This window comes from Pteronotus mesoamericanus, unplaced genomic scaffold (genome assembly GCF_021234165.1).
Source record: "Pteronotus mesoamericanus isolate MK-2021 breed Mesoamerican mustached bat unplaced genomic scaffold, CSHL_Meso_final scaffold_125, whole genome shotgun sequence".
Lineage (NCBI taxonomy): Eukaryota > Metazoa > Chordata > Mammalia > Chiroptera > Mormoopidae > Pteronotus > Pteronotus mesoamericanus.
In genome coordinates this window covers 409,740-433,217 of record NW_026555304.1, presented here as the reverse complement: position 1 = coordinate 433,217, position 23,478 = coordinate 409,740, and the positions used below count along the sequence as shown (strand labels likewise).

The window sequence follows — 23,478 nt, the reverse complement described above, 5'->3', positions numbered from 1 at the left end:
TAAAGAAAGGGTTTATTGAGCCACATGCTATCCAGAAAAGAAGCAGGTCTTGGAGTGCACAATCTAACCCACCAGCAGAAGGGTGAGATGAGGAAGACGAAGATATGTGCCATCCTGGCACTTTCATACATTATATTTTCCTGATTTCAGGAACATTTCAACCAGACAACTTCTGTTTCCTAGATCATAAACATTTCTCTCCTGTCTCATGAGAAATTATTGGAATCTGCATAATTTCTTCCTTTCTACTTTATGATATGAAGAGCATGTGGCTGCAATACTGCACCTTACTCCTCCCTAGGAGTCAGGAATTTGGAAGGGAGATTAAACTAGTAGATAAATTCTAGTGTCTTCCAACATTGAGATTCTACAACTTCAATGTTTACCCTAACATTCATGGGTCCCAGTTATATGAGATGTCTCTAACACTTTATAAAGCCTCTAAATTCAAAATACTCAGTTAATTTGTGAGGAAACACACTCACCCTCATGTTTGGTGAAATACTTTTTCTTCCTCTTATAGTGTGTCTAGACACACAGTTCTTTCATAATTGCACAAAACAAATGCTTTGGAGCAGAGGCCCTATCAGAGGCATTATAAGCCTCAAACCTTCAGTGTCACAAACAATTCATTTATCTACACTTCTGCAGATATACCACTGATCTGCCAGATTTACTCTCTGTGCCCTCTAGAGACATTTTAGTCAAATATTTATTGTAAGTCATCTCAACCACTTCATTTCACACAATTCTTAAAATAAAAAAAAGACCATTACTTTCATTTTGGCTTACTTTACCCTTTTATAGTGAAATGAAAGTTACTTTGTTTCTCAAGCAATAAAAATTGTTAACTCACTTATCCACCTCAAGTTGTAGAGATGCCAAATGAAACAACCTGATTTTCAACTGAGCTAATAATACAATTTTGTTGCAGTGACATAAAAAAAATAAAACCTCAAAAGTGTGACTTATAACTAGAAAGAATTATGGGTAGATTTCAACAGAGGGAACTTAAAAACTCTGAATTTGACTCTCTGTTGTCAAGAGAATTCAAAAGAAGCCTGGAGGCTTTGGCTTGAAATAAACAAGGATTTTTTTCAAAGGTCTCAGGATTTGCAAACCTGGGACACAGGTAGTCAAAACTCCAGAAGTATTCCAAAGAAAATTTGAGTTCGTATAGAAAAAAGTGCATTCTTGAGAGTTATCAGTACTGCATTCTTAGCCCTAGGATTGGTCCAGGACAGTTATCAGTCAAATGTCAGGTGTCCTGGATACTGGACACGGGGTCTGGTCCGGTCCTGTGGTCTAGACATGTGAGTCCTTCAGGAAGGTAGTCAGAGGGCCCGTGACTCTGAGATTGAAAAGTTGAAGAGTCTGAGGTTCCAGGCTAGTTAGAACAAGAATGGAGTCTTTTCTCATGCTTCAACCTTCCTAATGTTAATAATTTTTTAGCAGCTTGGTTAAAGTGACTCCATTTTATATATTCCCTATCTTCACTCTTTCCTCACTTTGTCGTCCTAGGAAGCAGAGCAGCAGCAAAGGCAGACTTTATAGGAACAGGAGTGTCAGCTCCAAAGGAAAAACCCTCATCGAAACCCATTTGTAGCAGTCAGAAAAGCTGACTCGGCTGTTCTGAGGACCACGTGCCTGATCGTTGTAAAGCGGACTAAAGGAGTGTGAGGTGTGTTACTAGCGACTCCAATGGTCTCTCCACACAGATCCAGGATTAACATGATGAATCCCATAAACACGACAAAGCTAGAGGCCTGGAGGCCGCGAGCTCTCACTTGGTGAAATAAACAGGTAGTCACCCGGGGTCTGAGAGCCTCAGCTAGCGAGAAGGATGGGTTTTCCCTGCAGGAGTGTCAGCAGCTTGTAGTGCAAATGCCTTCATCACGGCCTTCTGCAGTGCGGAGCTGTGGCCGAGACACGGAAGCCTGGACACAGGAGGTACGTTCTGGGGGCGGGGGGTGCCCTGGGATCCAGCTCCCAGGAGGCTCCCCGGGGCATAGCGCAGTGCGGATCGGGGTACAGAGGAGGCAACCAGCGTCTGCGCGGTTGCTCGAGGCTCCGAGTCACTGACAGGGAACCGCAGGCAGTGCAGCCAGGTACCGGAGCCCGAAAACCAGCAGTGCGCTTGCGCAGCCACGGCTGCCCTCCCTACCGCAGGCCCTGCGCAATCTCATTTCTGACCACGTCCCCGCCTCCCTGTCACCACACTAGCTCTCCCGGGCCAGGCGCCTGGCCCACACCCTGTCCCTGCTCCGCCTTACAGAGCTGCTTAGGGAGCTCAGGGGCGGGGCGTGCGCCAATTGGTCCACAGTGGCGCCGTTCCCAGAATGCACTGGATGGCGCGTCATTGAAGAGAGACCATGATGGCGGCGACACTGGGCCCCCCAGAAGTGATCTCTCAGCTGGAGAACGCGGCCAAAGTTCTGATGGTGAGCGTGCTGCCCCGCCCCAGCCTCCCCGCCTCCCTGGTCCCGCTGCGCTTGCCGGGCCGCCTGGAGGCCCACGAGGGAGGCGGTGGTGTGGCGTGGTACAAGAGTTTTATGCCACTGTTCTGCTGCTTGACCCCGGTTTTTGAGCTGTCTATCCCGGGGCTGTACGGTTGCCGGATGAGTGTTTCTCGGGGTCCGCCGCACTGGCTGCATCCTGGGCGTAGGACCGGAGGGAGGGCCTGGTGCTGTTAGTACCTCTGGTGCCTTGGGTTCCCAAGTGCGTCTCCTGGCCTGCAGCTGCCTCGGGGCCGCCGCATCGCCAGCACGTGGAAGGGCGGCAGCGGGAGGGAGGGGACTCCTTGGGACCAAGGACCTTGAGCCCAAACTTTGTCAGGTACCCAATGGTTCGGGCGTCCACTTAATTCTGACGCGACATGTTAAACAGTTCAATAAGTGGGTTATTCACCCAGGGAGTTTGGGAAGAATAAAGGGTAAAAAAGGATTCCTCGCAGGGAGAGGTCTGGATAAGTTATATTCATTCACTCGATAAACTGTGTATTTGCTAGGTCAGTTTTGTTTTTTAAATTATGACTTCCTTGTTTGTAGACAAGGAAGTCTTTTTTTGAGGCGGGGCCGGGGGGGTTGTTTAGAAACTCATTTAATTCTTTGAATTGATTTGGCCTTTCCAAGAATTGACCGCAGCCAGGTTTGTTATCCTTTTGGTTCGGTGTTTAGGTTTATGTGTTCGAACATCACATTTAAAGATATTTGAACTAATTCTAGCACAGCTTGTAGTTTCATTTACGAAGATTTGTTTTCGCATACGACAACAGTTCATGAAATTGAGAAGTCTAATTAAAAGAAATTTACTTGCTTCATTCTGAGCAAAGTTAAGTGAATCATTTTGTCACGAAATTTGAGTAGGTAACGTTTTCAGATTCTTTCAGGTAAGTCCAGGAAAGACTACCTAGTCTCCGTCTTAATACAAGGTTCTTAAGATTCCTGACATAAAGAATTTTGTTAAATACGGGGGAAATTTTTCTAGGAGCCCCATTTTCATTAGACTCTGGAAGAAATATGTAACCCAAAAACCACAGCTTTAATTTCTCTCGTTGATAAGAGAAAATCAGCGTCCTTCCTCATTGGCCTGAGTATCAGGATTTGTGCCTGCCTGTGCTTTCGTTCTTCCCTGGCAAAGCTGCTTTTTATCACGTATGAGGGGTAGCTGAGAATAATAATTATAATTGCTGTTTATTGAGTGCATATTATATGCCAGATATTGTGCTTGATACTTTACATACTCAGTACTCCTTGCAACAGATTTACAAGGTTGAGAGAGTTTATATGGCCTGGATTACATAATTACTGAGCTGCTGAATTAGGTCTACAACTCAGACTTTATTGCTGTAAAGCTGGATTTCTTTCCATTCTACTTCACCACCTCTTGTAAATGTCGCATAGATAGAAGTTTACATACTTTTAATCTTTCCTGAGAAGAGTATGGAAGAAATGTTATTAAAAAGAGGAAATTCTGTTTTATAAATTTCTACGTACAAATAAGAAATATGTACCAAAGATGTGTAAGAGTAGCAGTCACTGCATTATTTATTTCTCAGTATGACAGCTGCATTCCAATTTATTATTAATAAAATAGTTCCCATTTATTAAGTGCTTATTATGCATGAAGGACTGTGCCAAACACTTTGCATGTTTTGCCTCAGTAATTTTATGAGGTACTTCCATTTTTGTTTTATAGAGTCAAACATGTAGATGCTAAGTAATTGACCCAAATCTTCAAGGGAAGTGGTAGAGTGGGGACTCTTAACTCAGGTCTGGCTGTTACTAACTAACCTGTGGTTCTTAACCTATAGAATAATGGGACCAGAAAACAGGAAAATTAATTCCTTTGGGGGGTGGCTAAGATTATTAAATCTCCTTCACTTATTGAGCATTAGAATATTACAAAAAAGAGTGGGTGATTTTTTTCATTTATTCACCTGTGGGTGAGGTGGATATCTATCTGAGGAAACCTTGTTTACAGAAATTTGTTTTATATTTTAGCTCTTACTATGTTTTGGGATTCAAAGTAAATAGTGATGTCTTTCAGTTATTTTTGCTTAATTTTTCCATTTGGTATATTTCATGAAAATCAGTGGAAGAGTTCTAGTGTGTAGAACAATAATAAGACATCTTTTCATACAAAAGATCTTAGGATATCAGAAGAAAGTTGAAAGCAAATTTTTTGGGTGCAAACATACATTTTTAGTAATAGAGTCTATAGGTTTTTATCAGGTGCTCTCAGGAGATAGAGTCGTTGAAATATAAGAGCCTAGTAAAGCATTCTCCCTTGCATTCTACAATAAACTGAGGTTCAAGAAGGTAGAGGTGACTTGCCAAAGGTAGGTTACGGAACAAATTAGTGATAAGACTAATCCAGAACCCAGAGCTCTAGACTCCCATTTCAGAACCCTGTTGCTTCTTAGAGTCCACATGTATAATACCATAAATGTTACATTTTATCACTTGATGGAAATTTTAAAATGTGGTTTTGTATATTGTAGTTGGCTTGACTGAACATCTAAATTCAATTCTATTCAGGTTATTGGATGAGCTGCCAGGTAAAGTAGTACATTAGCCCTTCAGTGTATTTTCTAAAATTTTTATATTATTTTATTTTAGGGAGGGGAAGAGAGGGAGAAAGGGAAAGAAGGATCGATGTGAAAGAGAAACATTGATTGGCTACCTTCTGTACATGCTCTGACTGGGGACCGAACCCACAACCCAGGCCAGTACCCCAACCAGGAATCAAACTGGTGACCTTTTGGGTTTGTGGGCTGACACCCAACCAACTGAACCATGGTGACCAGACCCTTTAGAATATTTTTTATACTCATGGATTTATAGGTCTCGATGTGAGTGAGTCCCCCCAGAAAAATAGTAACAGAATACTAGTTAATCTTCTAATTCAAGGCAGGTTACTTGCTAGAAAATGAAATTTTATAAAAGATTTATTTATTCTGAGGTGAGGAGAGGGAGAAGGAAGGAAAGAAACATCTATTGGTAGCCTCTTGCACGCACCTGACCTGGGATCAGGCCTGCAATCTAGGCCTGTGCCCTGATTGGGAACAGAACTGGTGACCTTTCACTTTGAGGGATGGTGCTCAACCAACTGAACCAATTTGGTCAGAACACTAGAAAAGAAATTCGAAGGTGAAAAAACTAGAACCAGGGAGGACTTTTGTAAATGAATAACACTATGCAAGTGCAGTGATGTATTGTGAAAATTGTGCAAATGGAACAGTGTTCAAATAGAGCTTGAAAATTTCTTTTCCAAGAGATTCTAGTTTCTAGCTTTTGCTTAAGATACCTAATGGTGCACTTACTTTTATTTTTATTTTTTTATTGTTCAAATACATTTGTCTCCATTTTCCCGCCACCACTTTCCCCTGCAGCACCCATACCCACCCCCACCTCCCACCCTCAATCCTTCCCCACTTTGACTTTCTCCATGGGTCCAATATACATGTTCCTTGACTCTACCTTTCACCCTCTTTTCCCTGTTACCCTCCCATCCTCCTCCCCTCTAGTTACTGTCAGTTTGTTTTTTCTTTCAACGTTGCTGGTTGTGTTTTTCTTGCTTGTTGGTTTTGCTGATTAGATTCCACTTATAGGTGAGATCATATGGTATTTGTCTTTCACCCCCTGGCTTATTTCCCTTAGCATAATGCTCTCCAGTCCCATCCATGCTGTCACGAAGGGTAGTAGCTCTTTCTTTTTTTCTGCTGCGTAGTATTCCGTTGTGTGAATGTACCATAGTTTTTTGATCCACTCATTTACTGATGGGCACTTAGATTGCTTCCAGCACTTGGCTATTGTAAATTGTGCTGCTATGAACATTGGAGTGCATAGGTTCTTTTGAATTGGCATTTGGGGATTCTTAGGGTATAGTCCCAGCAGGGGAATCACTGGATCAAAAGGCAGTTCCATTTTTAGCGTTTTGAGGAAATTCCAAACTGGTTTCCACGGTGGCTGCACCAGTCTGCATTCTCTTTTTCTCTACAGCCTTGCCAGCACTTGATATTTGTTGATTTGTTTATGATGGCCACTCTGACTGGTGTGAAGTGATAATCTCATTGTGGTTTTAATTTGAATTTCTCTGATGGCTAGTGATACTGAGCATCCTTTCATATATTTCTGGGCCCTGTGTATGGCTTCCTTGAAGAAGTGTCTGTTCAGGTCCTATGCCCATTTTTTAATTGAATTGTTTGTCTTCCTGGAGTGGAGTCATGTGAGTTCTTTATATATTTTGGAGATCAAACCCTTGTCCGAGGTATCATTGGGAAATATATTTTCCCATATGAATGGTTCCCTTTTTACTTTGCTGATTTTTTTTAGCTGTGCGGAAGCTGCTTATCTTGATGAAGTCCCATTTGCTTATTCTTTCCTTTACATCCGTTGCTCTCAGGGACATATCGGTGAAAATATTGCTGTGTGGAATATCTGAGAGTTTTCTGCCTATGTTCTCGTCTAGGACTTTTATGGTGATGTGACTTATATTTAAGTCTTTTATCCATCTTGAGTTTATTTTTGTGTATGGTGTAAGTTGGTGGTCGAATTTCAATTTTTTGCAAGTAGCCGTCTAGCTTTCCCAGCACCATGTGTTGAAGAGGCTATTTTTACTCCATTTTATGCTTCTGCCCCCTTTGTCAAATCTTAATTGACCATAAAGATACGGATTTCTTTCTGGGCTCTCAGTTCCATTGATCTGTGTGTCTGTTCTTATGGCAGTACCAGACTCTTTTGATTACATGTCCTTGTAATAGAGTTTGATGTAAGGTATTGTGATCCCTCCTACTTTGTTCTTCTTTCTCAAAATTGCTGCAGCTATTTGGGGTCATTTATGGTTCCATATAAATTTTTGAAATGTTTGTTATATATCTGTGAAATACGTCATTGGTATTTTAATAGGGATTGCATTGAATCTGTAAATTGCTTTGGGTAGTATGGACATTTTTATGATATTAATTCTTCCAATCCATGAACACAGTATATGCTTCTATTTATTTGTGTCTTCCTTAATTTCTTTCTTCAGTGTTGTGTAGTTTTCTGTGTAGAAGTCTTTTACCTCCTTGGTTAAGTTTATTCCTAGGTACTTTATTTTTCTTGTTGCTATGGGAAATGGGATTTTTTTCTTGGTTTCTGATTCTGATATTTCATTGTTGTTGTACAAAAACCCTTTAATTTCTGAATATTGACTTTGTATCCTCATGTTTTGCCTAATCACTTATTAGGCGGAGTAGTTTTTTGGTGGAGGGTATAGGGTTCTTTATGTACACTATCATGTCATCTGCAAACAATGGCAGTTTTACTTCCTCCTTTCCAATTTGGATGCCTTTTATTTCTTTTTCTTGGCTGATCATTGTGGCTAGGACTTTCAATACTATGTTGAATTGAAGTGGTGGCAGCAGAAAACCTTTGTCATGTTCCCAATCTTAGTGGGAAAGCTCTTAGTTTTTGCCCACTGTGTATGATGTTGGCTGTAGGTTTTTCATATATGGCCTTTATTATGTTGAGGTATGCCCCCTTTACTCCCACTTTGCCGAGTGTTTTGATCATAAATGGGTGCTATACCTTATCAAATGTTTTTTTTTCTGCAGCTATTGATATGATCATGTGATTTTTGTCTTTTTGTTTAAGTGATGTGTTACATTTATTGATTTGTGAATATTGTGCCGTCCTTGCATCCCTAGGATGAATCCCACTTGATCATGGTGGGTGAGCTTTTCAATGTATTGTTGGATGTGGTTTGTCAATATTTTGTAGAGGATTTTAGCATCCTTGTTCATCAGCGATATTGGCCTGTAGTTCTCTTTCTTTGTTGTGTCTTTATCTGGTTTGGGGATTAGGATTTTGCTGGCCTCGTAGAAAGAGTTTGAGAGTCTTCCCTCTTCTTGGATTTTTTGGAATAATCTGATAAGGACAGGGGTTAACTCTTAAGTGTTGTGTAAAATTCTCATGTGAAACCATCTGGTCCAGTGCTTTTGTGTTCTGGGAGTTTTTTGATTACTGCTTCAATTTCCCCACCTGTTATTGGTCTGTTCAGGCTTTCTGCTTTTCATTCAGTGTTGGAAGGTTATATTTTTCTAGAAATTTGTGTCCATTTCACCCAGGTTTTCAAATTTGGCATATAATTGTTCATAGTGATTTCTTACAATCCTTTGTATTTTTGTGGGATGGGCTCTAATTTCTCATCTTTCATTTCTGATATTATTTATTTGGGTTCTCTCCCTTTTTTTCTTGAGAGTTGCTTAAAGGCTTATCATTTTTGTTCATCTTTTCAAAGAACCAGCTCCTGGATTTATTGATCCCTTGAATTGTTCTTTAGTCTGTGTCATTCAGTTCTGCTCCGATCTTCGTTATTTCCTTCCTTCTACTGCCCTAGGCTTTGTTAGTTTTTGTTTCTGCAGTTCTTGAAGCTGTAGGGTTAGGTTGTTTATTTGAAATGTTTCTGTCCTCTTTAGGTAAGCCTGTATTGCTATGAACTTCCCCGTCAGGACTGCCTTCACTGTGTCCTGTAGGTTTTGGACTGTTGTGTGTTCATTTTCTTTTGTTCCTGGAAACATTTTGATTTCTTATTTGATCTTAAAATTGACCCATTGTTTAATAGCATTCTATTCAGTCTCCATGAGTTTGAATGTTTTTGAGTTTTTTTCCTTGAGGTTGGTTTCTAGTTTCGAGCCCTTGTGGTCTGAGAAACTGCTTGCTATGATTTCAATTTTCATGAATTTGTTGAAGCTTGTTTTATGTCCTGTCACATGTTCTGTCTTTAAAAATGTTCCATGTGGATTTGAAAAGAATGTGTATTTTGCTTCTTTGGGATGGAAGGTTCTATGTATGTCAGTTAAGTCCATTTGATCTAATGCGTTGTTCAGGTCCACAGTATCATTGTTGATGTCTTGTTTGGAAGATCTATCCTTTGTTGACATTGGGGTGTTAAAATCCCCTACTATCAGTGTGTTGCTGTCTATACATTTCTTCAAGTCCTCCATGTTTTCCTGCTATATTTGGGTGCTCCTATGTTGGATGCATATAGGTTTACAATGTTTATGTCTTCTTGATGGAGTCCACCTTTGAGTATTATGAAGTGTCCTTCTGGGTCTCTTTTTATGGCCTTTGTTTTGAAATCTATTTTGTTTGATACAAGTATTGCTACCGTGGTTTTTTCTTTTCCTGTCCATTGGCTTGGAATATTTTTTTTCCATCCCTTTACTTTCAGTCTATGTAGGTCTTTTGTTCTGAGGTCGATCTCTTGTAGACAGCACACATGTGGGTCCTGTTTTCTTATCCATTCAGTTATCCTGTGTCTTTAGATTGCAGTATTTAATCCATTTACATTAAAAAATTATTGATAGGTACTTAACTCATTTTTTGTCTTTGTACTTTTGTTCCCCTCTTTTGCATTCTTTTTCTTCTTAAAGCAGTCCCTTTAGCATATCTTGCAGTGCTGGTTTGGTGGAAGTTTATTATTTTAGCCTTTTTTGGTCTGGGAAAGTCCTTTTTTGACTTCCATTTTAATTGCCTTGTTGGGTAGAGTAGTCTTGGTTGCAGGCATTTGCTTTTCATTACTTGGAGTATTTCTTGACATTCCCTTCTGGCTTGTAGTGTTTCTGTTGAGAAGTCAGCTGCTAGCCATATTGGGGCTCCCTTGTATGTTGTTACTTGCTTCTCCCTTGTTGCCTTTAAGATCCTCTCTTTGTGTTTGATAGTTGCCATTTTAATGATGATGTGTCTTGGAGTGGGCCTCATTGGGTTCCTCTTGAATGGGATCCTCTGTGCTTCCTGGACTTGTGTGACTTTTCATCTTCTCCAATTAGGGAACTTTTCCGTTATTCCTTTTTCACACAGGTTCTCTACCCCTTCCTCCTCCTCTTTTCCTTCTGGTATCCCTGTTATACAGATATTGTTATGTTTCATGTTGTCCTGCATTTCCCTCAATGCCTCTTCATTCTTTTGAGTCTTTTTTCATTTTCTTGCTCTTCTGGGAGCTTTTTTCTACCTTGTCCTTCAGCTCACTGATTCGATCCTCTGCTTCATCTAGCCTGCTTTTGATTCCTTCTACTGTGTTCTTCAATTTAGAGATCGTATTCTTTATTTCCTCTTGCCTCTTGTGGATAGTTTCGCTGTCCATGTTCAAGCTGACATAGTTTGCAGTAAGTTCCTCGCAGTTTAGTTTTCCTGTAGTTTCTTTTTGTAATTCTCTTTGAGCTCACTGAGTTTCCTTAGAACCATTTTTATGAACTCAGTATCTGATAGCTTGTTTGTCTCTATTTCATTTAGTTTTCTTTCTGGGGATTCCTCCTTTCCTTTAGACTGGGGGGTGTTTCTTTGTCTTCCCATCATTTGTGAGATTCTTTTTTGTTTGTGGTTCTGAAATTGGTCTGTCTTGCCTTCCTGATTTTGTGGTGTGAACTTCTATGGTAAGACACCTGTGGGATTCAGTGGTGCAGTCTCTTTTGATCTTCTGATCTTGGTGCCCTTTGGATGCCTTTTATGTCGTTTATTTTAGCTGTCTGGAAGTAATTGGGTTTTGATTGTTGTTTGGTCATTCCTTGGTGGGTCCTACCCTCCAGCAGCTTGACTCAGGCTCACTCTTCCCACCAAATCTTATGTGTTATTATGCAGGTGCTGCCAGAAGAAAACCACAAAGCCCAGGAAACAAACCCACATCCACAAAAATAACTGCCCCCTGCAATCCCACTATCAACAGCAAATGAACCAATATTAATAAGGTTGTAAAGAAATTAAGACTGTTGTAAGATAGCAGATTAATAAATTCTTAGTATAAAATCTAATGAGTTAATATGCACAAACTTGATGGACCTGAAATGAATGCTAAAAAGCTGTGTAGTAAAGAAAATATCACCAATTATGGAGAAGACCACAGTGGGTTTCATCTCAGTAGTCTCTAGTATTTACTCCTGTTTTTTCTTTCTGGATCTGCCTCTGATGATGTCAGATGTTGACCCTGTCTGACCTTAGGCAGTGTGTTCGAGACTTCCAGGAGTCTACTGTCTGTGGCTGTGTCCTTCAGTTGTCAGTCTAGTCACTCAGTACTCAGCAGTCAGGCTTTGCCACCACAGGATGGAGCAGGGTGCCTTCTAGGGATCGGGCTGCTATTTCCTCTGAAGATGCTGCCACTCGGGAGTATCCTGCCTGAGCAAGATGGCTGCTGTTTTATGGGGGATGAGTCAGCACTGGGATCCCACCGGCTAGTTCCTCAGCTCTCTCCCCGAAGACTCTTTCTCCAGTCTCTCCTCAGGCATCTCTAGACCACTCTGCCCCTGCTTTTCCCTCAGCCCAGGGTAGTTGGCTACAAAAAGAAATTTAATGCGTTGTTCCTTTAAACGGCTCTTCGCATCTCTAGCAGCCCATTTCTGGCAGAGAGCAAACCTGCAGCTTTTCGCAGCTGGCTGTTATCTGTGCACTTTTTGGGCTCTGGTGCTGTTGTCTGGGGATCCCCACTTATGGTTTAGACCCCGCTCTCCTTAGGGGGATCCATCTGGCCATTTAAATATCCCCCCTGGTGCTGCCGCCTTTGGGTGCCCAACTAGCCTTCTCGAGTCTCCACCGCACTGCTTACCAGTCAGGTTGTGCTAAAGCTGAATCTTCTGTCTGTCTGAGGTTGTAAGGCTCTCTCTTACTATTGTTCAGTTGTTAGTTCTGGGTGATTTCTCCAGAATTTAGTTGTAATTCCAGATTAGTCCTGGGAGGAGGTCAGCGTGACTTCCATTCACTCCTCTGCCATCTTGCCCCGTCGAGCTAATGTACATTTTTGAGAAGATACTAAGTACATACTAGAGAAAGTTATGTCGACCTCAGGTCTGTGCACACATTCTCATTAATTAGAGTTTCTCTGACTAAGAATTTAGCAGGTTACATTTACAGACCTGAAAACTTGGTGCTGTAGCTACATTTTATGTTAGTTTAATTATGAGCTATACTGGAACATATTATTTTATAGTATATCAACCAGAAACAAATATACTGAATAAACTGTGAATCTCCCTCCTCTCCCTTCCCCCCACTCTACCCTAAGTAATCCACCTCAAGTTTGAATGTACTTTGACACTTTTTCTTATACTTTTATATACTTTCCTATACTTTTATATAGGATTTATGCATAAATGATATGCTATAAATATTACCTTTGATTTAAGGATAAAATCTTCAAGAGACCTTTCTGAAAAGTAAGAAATTCAAGCTGTGCAGAAAGATGTATAACAGGAAAATAAAAGTTCCCCAAGTTACTATTCCCTCTCTTCAGAGGTGACTTTCTTCCCTATCTATAGGGAAAACCTCTAAGCATATAGAGAATCCATACATTATTTTTTAAAATAAATTTTTGTTTACATAAATGAGATTGTGTGATCCATATCCTTCTGCACTTTTATTTGTTTACATTATAGTGGAGTGATTTTGAAGGAAGTTTGTTTTCACTGTCTTTTTTAGGGGAATAGATCAAATTATAGGGTGCAATTTGATTTTAGAGACACCATAATGGAAAAGTTTAGGTTTGTATTTTTTTTTTTAGTATTTATATCTCATTCGTTTAAACAATAAACAGAGTTCTTTATTGTCTTGATTTTCTTGTGTTTTTGAGTTATATATATGAACCTACTTTTCTCTTTCTAAATTATATTTTATTGATTATGCTGTTACAGTTGCCCCTATTTTTCCCCCTCGGCCCCCATTTTCTCCCTTTGCTTCCCTCCACTGAGTAGCTGCTAATCCCTCTGGCAATCCCTATATCTTTGTTCATGTTCATGGGTCATGCATATAAGTTCTTTGGCTACTTCATTTCCTGTACTGCACTTTATATCCCCATGGCTATTCTGTAACTGCCAATTTGTAGGGTTTTCTGGCGGGGGCGGGGGGGATTAAAGAAATAAATCACAAAAATTTTATTTTTCAAATCCAAGGTGCAAAAAATCCCAGGTTGAAATCATCTGTTGAGAACTACTATGTAGAAACATCTGAACACCTATTATTAATGAAGTATTAACACAATTTATTTCAGACTCAAATTAGTTTATTAGATGACTGACACACATAAATAGGCAAATGTGACAAGCTGTAGATTTTACTCATAATTTACTTGAAAGAGATCCATCTCGTCAGTTTAGCTTTTCTCCTAAACTATGGATTATTTCATGACCTTGGCCTGGAGAAGTCAGGAGAAGTCACTAAAAAAAAAAGGGCTGTGAGTGAAGATGCATTATGATGTTGTCCCAAACGCATGAGATATTTTCTCCTTGAAAGGAAAGACCCAAGACCTTTATTGTACATTTATTTGAATGCAATATTTGAGTCAGCTGTCCCAAAGGGCTGATATTTCCCAATTAATCTGAGGTCATAATAAAACAAGCAACAAAATAGTATTTGGGGTTTTGGTTTCTCACCCTTATTAAAAGTTTCATCAATATTTATTGAGCATTTACAGTGTACTAGGCACAGCAGAACATACAAGAAAACTTTGTTTCTGCTCTTGAGGAGCTTACATTCTAAAAGGAAAAAATACACCTCTTTTAAAATGGTATTTTTGATTGGTGTTTTTGCAAGGATCCGAGGAAATTGTAGGGTGAGCTTTGGGTATAACTTAGCCCCATTATTTAAAGAAAAGAGAAAGAAGGATTTTAAAGCAGCCAGTGACAGACCTTTCAGGCTGAGTTTTGCAGGGAGGTAACACAACTAAGGAGACTTGTTGCAGTAAATAGGGTGAGGGAAATAGTTTGTGGGATGCAAGTAAAGGAAGCAGGGGATCTTTAAACACTGAGTAGAGCCAGAAATATGCAGCTTCCCCCCCCCCAAGTACATGGCCAGCAATGGTTGGTGACAAGACAGAAGGCTAAAAAAGTAATCCTATGCACCTGACAAATAGGCAACCTCTAAGAGTGTCAAGAAATTCTTAGAAACAGAAGTGATTTGGAAGCACAAAACTTACAGATATGCTACCCAATTGTCATGATGGGTCAAGAACATTCTGACTTAGGAAGTTAGAAAAAACCATATACTAAAATTTTAAATGGAACACATTACCTTTTATCCAATCAATCACACCTTTAGAAAATTACCTTTTTTCCCCTTGGGATGTAGGGGAGGAGCATGGGATGTGGTTGGGAACAGTAGTTCTATTTGTAGTATTTTGTTATGATAAACTTTTTATTTAAACTTGGTAAAGCCAATTAGCTGCCAAGAAGGGGATAAGGAATAAATTTCCAAAACCGTACAGTTTCCTTTAAAGAAGATTCAGGACCAAAAGACTAATTTACATGAAAAGCTGTAGAGAAGTAGTTGAAAGGTCCATTCATAAAACTTTTATTCCACTTATATGAACTTAATACATGTGTTCTTAACAATAATGCTTAGATTGTTCATGAAAATTTCATAAGCTATTAACAAAGCTAGCCATCATTGCAGGTCATTTCCCTGTTAACTGTTTTTACAGCACATGAATGTTAGGCAAGTATCAAAAAGCAAATCACAAAAGGAAAAAAAGAAGACACTAAAAAATTAAATACATGTGGGGCTTTTTTTGTTTTACTGCTGTGCTTCATATACATAAAGTAATGAATATGAAGCAGTTCATTTTACTGCATCTTGTACATTTGTTCTTTGGTTGCCTAAAATATTTAAATACAAATAAAATGAGTGTAGTAAAAATAATGAAAGCAAACAGCAGGTAACTTTACAAATAATGGAATGTGAACTATTTCTGCCCTTATCCAGAGTAAGCTCTGTCACAACTAAAAGAACACTTCTGCAGCTGTAGTTAAAGGTATGCACATTGAGACTGAGTATTCCACAGATAGACACATGGTTCAACGTGCATTATCCATGGGGCATCCATTCCTCCTACAGCCTTCTAAGTGCTCCAAAACTTTAAGTACCCACAACAACTATACCTGTGACTGGAACCAGTCATCCCTTTTATTTCCCACCAAGACAAACCAATATGTAGGCAAGGTTTCTTTGCTTAGACATGGAAGCAATTTTAGTACTGGCTCTTGTCAAACCACAACACTGTACCAAAAGGACTATGCCAAACATTTGTAACTTGTGTAAAAATTCCACATCCCCATATTGGCCACCTCAAGATAAAAATATAACTCCCTAAATATTAACTGGCTCTACTCCCCTAATATTAAACATAATAACCACATGGGAAATGCAGAAATTCAAATAGAAGTAACATAAACCTGTTATAAATCATAAACAAAAAACTATTTGTGGGACAGCATGGGTAACAAATGGTGTACTGTGTAAATTTTGTTTGTGGCATACAAAAGTTTGAAGGCCAGTTAATTTTCTCCTTCTGCTTCAGCTTTGTCTCTTTGAGTATCCCATGTCTGCAATGTCAAGTTGTCTCTCAGTAATTGCATTATCAGCGTGCCGTCTTTGTATGACTCTTCACTTAATGTATCAAGTTCAGCAATCGCCTCATCAAAAGCTGTCTGCAAGAGAGCAGGCTTTCTCCAGGGAGTTCAGAGTCTCATAATAGAACACAGAGAAATTAAGGGCCTAACCCAATCTGATAGGATGTGTTGGTTGCATTTCCTTTTTTGCTGATTTCAAAAGGTTCTTGGTATGCCTGCTGTAACTGATCCATAGTCCCTTTCTTGTCATCCCCAGCAGCAACCTCAACCAAGTAATGGTAGTAGCCTTTCATTTTCAAATAGAAGACTTTGCTCTCTGCTTGTGAAGCATTGGGGATCAAGAACTTTCCTAAGGGCAACAGTACATCACTGTAGATATCTCTTAGCTCTCAGTCTTCTCTGTATTCTTGAGCCATCTGCTATTTTTTCTCGGCACCTTCTGTCTTTTGCTCAGCATTCAAGACAACCCTCCAAGATGACCAAGGGGCTCCTACAACATTTTGATAAGCAGCTGAGAAAAGATTCCTGTCTTTAGATAATTCAGCTCCTTGCTCAATTACAGACTTCATGCAGGCTGCCATGTCATCATATTGCTCAGTCTGCTCTGCCAGCTTGAACTTCTGTACCAGCTCATTTTTATCCATGTCTGGATGTTCTGTGACCTGAGTAGGTGGCGGCAGAACAATGGGGGCTCAGTAGTTTCTTCATTTTGTAGTTCTTAATCCCCTCACCTCTTGACCTATTCCCCCAAACTCCCTTCCCACACTCTCCATATTCATGACATGATTCTACCTCTGTTCTTCCTGTTTGCTTAGTTTTTTTAGATTCAGTTGTTGATAGATATGTATTAATTGCCATTTTATTATTCATAGTTTGGATCTTTTTCTTAAATAAGTCCCTTTAACATTTCATATAATAATGGTTTAGTGAATATGAACTCCTTTTGCTTTTTCTTGTCTGGGAAGATATTTATCTGCCCTTCAATTCTAAGTGATAGCTTTGCTGGGTAGAATGATTTTGGCTGTAGGTCTCTGCTTTTCATCACTTTGAATATTTCTTGCCAATATCTTTTAGCCTGCAAAGTTCAGAAATCAGGTGACAGCCTTATGGGAGCTCCTCTGTAGGTAACTAACTGCTTTTCTCCTTCTGCTTTTAAGAGTTTCTCTTTGTCTTTAACCTTTGGTATTTTAAATATGATATGTCTTGTAGTGGTCCTCTTTGCATCCACCTTGTATGGGATTCTCTGTGCTTCCTGGACTTACATGTCTGTTTCCTTCCTTAAATTAAGGAAGTTCCTTTTCATTATTTTTTTTCAAATAGTTTTCCAATTTCTTGCTCTTTCTCTTCCCCTCCTGGCACACCCCTATTATGCAAATGTTGGTATACTTGAAGCCTCCTACACTATCCTTGTTTTTTTTGGATTCTTTTTTCCTTCGTGCTGTTCTGACTGGTTGTTTTTTACTTCCTTATGTTCCCTATCATTGAAGTGATTCTCGGCTTCATCCACTCTACTGTTGATTCCCTGTAAATTGTCTTTTATTTCAATTAGTGTATCCTTTGTTTCTCACTGATTCTTTTTTATGCTGTTGAGGCCCTCACTAGGTTTCTTGAGTATTCTTAAAACCAGTGTTTTGAACTCTGCATCTAGTAGATTGCTTGTATCCATTTTGTTTAGTTCTTTTTCTGGAATTTTGTTCTGTTCTTTCATTTGGGCCATGTTTCTTTGTCTCTTCATTTTGGCAGCCTCCCTGTGTTAGTTTCTCTGTATTAGGTAGAGCTGCTGTGACTCCCTGTGTTAGTAGTATGGCCTAAGTAGTAGGTGTCCTATAGGGTCGAGTGGCACAGCCTCCCCTATCACCCAGCCTGGGTTCTCAATGTACACCCATCATCCTCTTGTAGTTGAGGCTTGGTTGTTGTTGGCAGATCAATGGGAGGGACTTACCTAGGGTCGTTAGCTGCAAGGACTGGCTGTGACCACTAATCACCAACCTCCATCCTTCATGAAGGATCAGCTGTCCAGGGGCCCGCTCCACAGACCAGGACTTACTTCAGCAGGGCTCTGGAGCCGACTGAGTCTGCCCCTTGAGCTTGTCATTTGTGGAGGTAGTTGGGTGGTGGTTCTTTGACGTGGCCTGTAGCTGTCCACTGGGTGTGCAGTCTCTTGGTTTTCCCTGGTGGTGCAGGCCAAGGTCAGTCAGTGCCTGTGTTCTTTCTGTGGCTACTTGGCATAAGTTCTAAAGTGATCTGCAGATGGCTGCTATTTGTGCTGGGCTTGGAGGTGCCTAACCCCAGCCAGACTGTGAACTGAGGCCAGCTTCAATTAGTACTGGGCCTGGGACCGCTTAGCAAGAGGCATGGGGGATAGGGGCTCTCTGTCTTTTTTTGTTTGAGAGGATTTAGGAAGATCTGAAGCTTGAGCCAAGACAAGCCATTTATATGAAAAAGTGACACTAAACACCTTGGGCAGGCTCTTAAGTTTGGTGGGGCGGAACCTCAGAATCACCAGGGCAGGGCAAACAGTATGATTCACGTTAATAGAGTCTCAGATATGGCATCCTCCTGCCAGCTTTGTGGTTCTGTGTGTTGGGGGGTGGGGGTGGGGGTTGGGGTTTTGGAAAAGGGAGAATGGCTTCTGTTGCTGTTTTGTCTGTGAGAATGCTGTCCCCCAGCCCTCGCCCTGATGCCAGATGCTTTATTTCTCCTTGTATGCCACTGTTGCCTTTCAAGCTGCTATTTCGGTGCTGGAGCTTAGAGGAAGTGATTCTCAGAAAGTCTGTGTGTGGTCCTTTAAGAAGAACTGCTTGGGAGTCTAGCAGTTTCTTCCATTGACTCAATCTCAGCTGTTTTTCACAGCCAGAAGTTTTGGGGACCTATCTTCCTGGCACTGGAACCCTGGTCTGGAGAGGCTCTGGTGTGGTGCTGGGACCCCTACCTCCTGAGGTATCTCTCTTGATTTTTATCCACCACATGTGAGTGTGGTACCTACCAGTCTGTTCAGCATCTCTGAGTCTCTATATCCCCGCTCTTCCTACCAGTCTGGAGAGACATAGTCTCTCATTAATTCCATAGTTGTTGGATTTCCATTCAGTTTGATTTCTGATGCTTCTTAATACTGATTTTTCTATAGATTAGTTATAATTTTGATGCGGTTCTGCAAGGAGGTAAGCAGTGTTAACCTCCACCTTCATCTTGCCCAGAACTCTCATTTTTCTTGATTTTGTTCTCCTGAATCCCTTGAGCTCTTAGGGATTGTCTTCAGTGAGTGATGATAAAAGAGTGCACAACATGTATTTTAGCTGATACTTTATGGCAAAGTAATTGAATATTTGTTCTAAAATCAGAGAGGGTTTTAATAGATCTAAATACAGTGTTAGTGAAAGTGATTCATGATTGGCTATGATAGTTTTTAATGTATGTAGCTGAATTATGTTAATGTTTTGAAAACATCTGCAAAATTGTGCTATATGAAAAATTCATATCATATTATTTGATTCCTACATTAATCCTGTGAAGTAAATAGGAGAATAAATATTCTTAAACTGTATAAATTACGAAATCCCAGATTCAGAGATGGTTAATGATTAGCCTGTGGTCATATAGTCAGTTTGGAACTAGAATTCGGTCACTGGCCATTTGTTCATTTTAGAGCATTTCTTCAGTGTGTATTTGGGGAAACATAATGCTGTATTTGCTGAGGAGACAGGAGAAAGACCTTATTTTTAAGGGTGGCATAGTCTAATAGGGGAGAAAAACAAAACTATTAGCAATTGTTAGGTAATATTATAATAGCAGAGTATCCCTCCAGTGTTCTGTGAGAGGTGGGGCATCTACCTCAGAATGAGGTGGGGACCTAGAAATGGCTTCAGGGAACAGATGATTTTTCAGCTGAGTCATGAAGAGCAAGTTGGAGTTTTCTAGTTTGATATCCTAGGTATCCCACCTAGAGGGATCTATATGCATGAAGGCCTGGGAGAACCAAATGCAATATGTTTGGGAAATATTTGAGTGATTAGTAGAATTTCCTGAGCCCCATCCTTTGTATAAGGTACAATGATTTTATTTATTTATTTCTTGTAATCAGTGCACATGTCATAAAATTAAGAGTTTTGATTACGAGCATTTACTTTTCTTATTGGAAAGATGAATTACATTTAGTAAACATTCTTATTTATTTCAGCCTTGTCTTTTAATCCCTGCTCTGGCACTAGATATTAGAAAATTGGCACTGACAGAATTCTTTTTTTAATAAAACTAGATAGTTGGAAATTTTAATTTAAGATTCAGTTCAGTTATATGTGTATTTTGCAGTTTGGCTTGTGTCAGACTCAACTAATTGGAACATAGCCAGTGATCCAGAGAAGTGATGTGAAAAGACCTTTGAAAACATCCATAGATACCTAAAAGGCAGTTGATAAAATTTAACAGCATTTTATGATTAAAAATTCAGTAAACTAGGAATTGATAAAAAAAAATTACAATAGTTCTTTGAAACCACTAATAAATGGTGATATGCTTAAGAGTAAAATAGGAAGTCCTTACGTAACTGTTACTCATCACCTCTGGAGGTCCTAGCTGATACAGTAAGATAATAAAAAGGGGTAAGTGCAGATATTGGAAAGAAAAGAAGATAATTACTTGCAGGTGATATCAGGAAAAAAATTCAAAGGAAAGTAATTAAAAAACTACTAGGTCCATAGTTGTTTGATAAGGTGGCTAGATATAGAACAAATAAACCAATTGCCAAATTTCCTTTATACCGATAATGATTAGGTTAAAATGGGAAAAAAAGACTTCAACATTAGGAATTAAAACTGTAGAAATAAATTATAGGGCACTATTTAATGAGAAAATACAGCATTTTGTGAAGGAAACTATACAGCTTACTTGAATATAAAAGAAGTTCAGAATTAAATGAGGTCTGCATTTCTTATTCCAAAGAATTAATCTGGCTTGGGTGGCAGTTTCTTACCTTTTCTTGAGGTGGGAGGAAAAAACCTAACCAATTATCAATAATTAGAAAATATATCTGGAAGAATAATTATATGAAAATAATAAAAAACATTTAAAAAAAGAATGGCCCTTGATGGATTGCCTAGTTGGTTGGGGCATCCTCCCCAACACCCAAAAGTCATGGGTTCTATTGCTGTTCAGGGCACATACCTAGGTTGCAGGTTTGATCCCTGGTCAGGGTGCATATGTGAGGCAACCAATCAATGTTTTCCTTTCACATTGATGTCTCTCCCCTCTCTCTTCCCTTTCCTCTCTCTAAAATCAATAAACAACCCTGACTGGTATGGCTCAGTTGGTTGGGCGTCATTCAGCAAAGCAAAAGGTTGCTAGTTCTTTCGGGTCAGGGCATAGGCCCGGGTTGTAGGTTTGGTCGCTGTTCAGGGTGCGTATGGGAGGCAACCAGTTGATATTTCTCTCTCACATCAGTGTTTCTCTCCCTCTCTTTCTCTCTTCCTTCCCATCTCTCTAAAAATAAATAAAATCTTATAAAAATAAAATTAATAAGCATATTCTCAGGTGAGGATTTAAAAATAAATGAATGAATGAATGAATAAAGAAAGGTTTGAGGGACTGACTTGATGTACTAGTTGTTGAAATGTGTTTGAAAGCTGCAATAATCGAAACACTTTAGCACTGTCATAAGAAGAGAATAGAAAACCAGAGTTGTGACTAAAATGGTATTCCGAACTGTGAAGGTGGGGAAGCAAAGAATGCTAGTGGAAGTATAAAAAGCCACAAGTTTTTGATTGGTAGTATCAAACTTAAAAATCTGTATGTTGCCCTGGTCCTTGTGGCTCTGTTGGTTGGAGCATTATCCCATAACTGAAAGATTGTAGGTTCGATTCTTGGTCAGGGCACATACCTATGTTGCAGGTTTGATCCCTGCCCTGAGGACGTATCATCCCATCCTGTTGTGGCCAGGAGGCAACCAGTCAATGTTTCTCACATGTGGATGTTTCTGTCTCTCCCTTCCTGTCTCTCTCTAAAAGCAATGAAAAAAATGTCCTCGGGTGAGGAAAAAAAAAATCTCTGTCTTCTGATCCCGTCTATATTATTATGCCTTGCAGTAGCACAGAACTGAAATGTCTAGTGAATGTCTAGTTGGAAGAAATTGTTTGAATAAACTGGTATTCTATACAATGGGATTTAGTGGAACTCTCAAATGTGGGTCTAATATATGGTAATACTGTGTTTTGCTTTTTCTTTTTAATGGAAAGATTTGAATAGACATGGAAAGATGCCTAAAATAAGTGAGGAAAAAAGTGCAGAACAGACTATATCTGTTTTTGTTTTCAAAATAAAAATCTCTGCATATATTTGTATATGCATAGAAGCAGAATTGGAAGATACATACTAAACTTAAGAATAGCTACATAGGGATGGGATTAGAGGTGGCAAGTGTCCTCAGTTTCAAAGTTTTAATATAGTTTGAATTTTTTACAAAATAAAAAAATCATTGAATCACAAATAATAAAATTTTGATAAAATTGAATGCTACATGTGCTTTCAAAATCTATGTTGACATTCTTGAATGTTCTATAGTTTTTATCTCAAAAAAAACTAAAAGTGCCCTGACTGGTGAGGCTCAGTTGGTTGGGCATTGTCCCGCAGAGTTAAGGGTCCTGGATTCCCGATTAGGGCACATACCTGGGTGGTAGATTTGATAGGTGCATTTAAGAAACAACCAATTGGTGTTCCTCTCTTGCATTGATGTTTCTCTCCCTCTGTCTACCTCCCTTCCCCTCTCTCTAAAAATAAATACATAAAATCTTTAAAAAAACTAAAAGCTGTCTGGCTGGTCTGAGTAAAGACTGGGTTTGTAGTTTTGCATTTATGTCAGTTACCGCATTTTTTGCAGATTGTTTCCTCACTGGTATAAACATAACCTTGCTAGCAAATAAAGGGAACAAAAGGATTTTGAGAAAGAGCTATTAGGAAAATGGTAAACCTAATTTTGGAGAAGGGATGTAGATTTACTCTTAGGCCAAGATCTATTCTCTTGTAATTGTGGGAAAAATCAGGCCCACTATAAAGTAACAGTAAAAGAATATTCTGGAGTAGGGCCTTTCAAAGTTTAGAATGTGCACAGTTAATCTTGGGGTAATTGTTACAGCTGGAAACTCCTGTTTTAACTATAAAAGTTCTGATTTACTGGACCATGCCTCATTCTATTCCCTCATTTTTTTTTTTTAAGAAAAAAACTAAAAAATTGTTTAATTCTCTGTTTGAGATAAAACACTTATGTATGTGTTTTATGAATGTTGGAAATTACTCATTTTAAGGGAAAAAGTGCAGGTAGTGAGCAGTTTTGATTAATTGACACTATTCAGATAATTATTCTTTTTTTTTCCCCAAATATAAATTTATTTATTTTTATTTTTTATTTTTTAAATTTATTTATTTTTTCAAATAAATTTGTCTCCGCCTTCCCCCCACCACTTTCCCCTGCTCCCTACCCTCTTCCTTCAGTCCTTCCCCACTTTGGCTTTGTCCATGAGTCCTTGTTATATGATCCTTGACCCTTTCCTTCCCTTTCCTCTGCCCACCCCTCCCTCCTTCCCTCTTGTCTCTGTTGATTTCTTTTTTCTTTCAGT

The 23,478-nt window shown here is 39.4% G+C and overlaps 1 protein-coding gene and 1 pseudogene across 3 annotated transcripts in view; one reads left to right on the top strand and one right to left on the bottom strand.

The window, feature by feature from the left end:
• Positions 1-1,853: 1,853 nt before the first annotated feature.
• The window catches only part of XPO4 (exportin 4), a 133,510-nt gene continuing 111,885 nt past the window's right edge, over positions 1,854-23,478 (top strand). For 2 of the 3 annotated variants that reach the window (XM_054587978.1, XM_054587977.1), the window contains exon 1: positions 2,350-2,441. In XM_054587978.1, the coding sequence (XP_054443953.1) occupies positions 2,373-2,441 (69 nt within the window). In that variant the 5' untranslated portion in view covers positions 2,350-2,372. Of the gene's footprint in view, positions 1,951-2,349; positions 2,442-23,478 lie in introns of those variants that run through there. The other variant, XM_054587981.1, reaches the window with a different exon arrangement.
• LOC129082317 (14-3-3 protein zeta/delta-like) lies at positions 15,800-16,518 on the bottom strand (annotated as a pseudogene).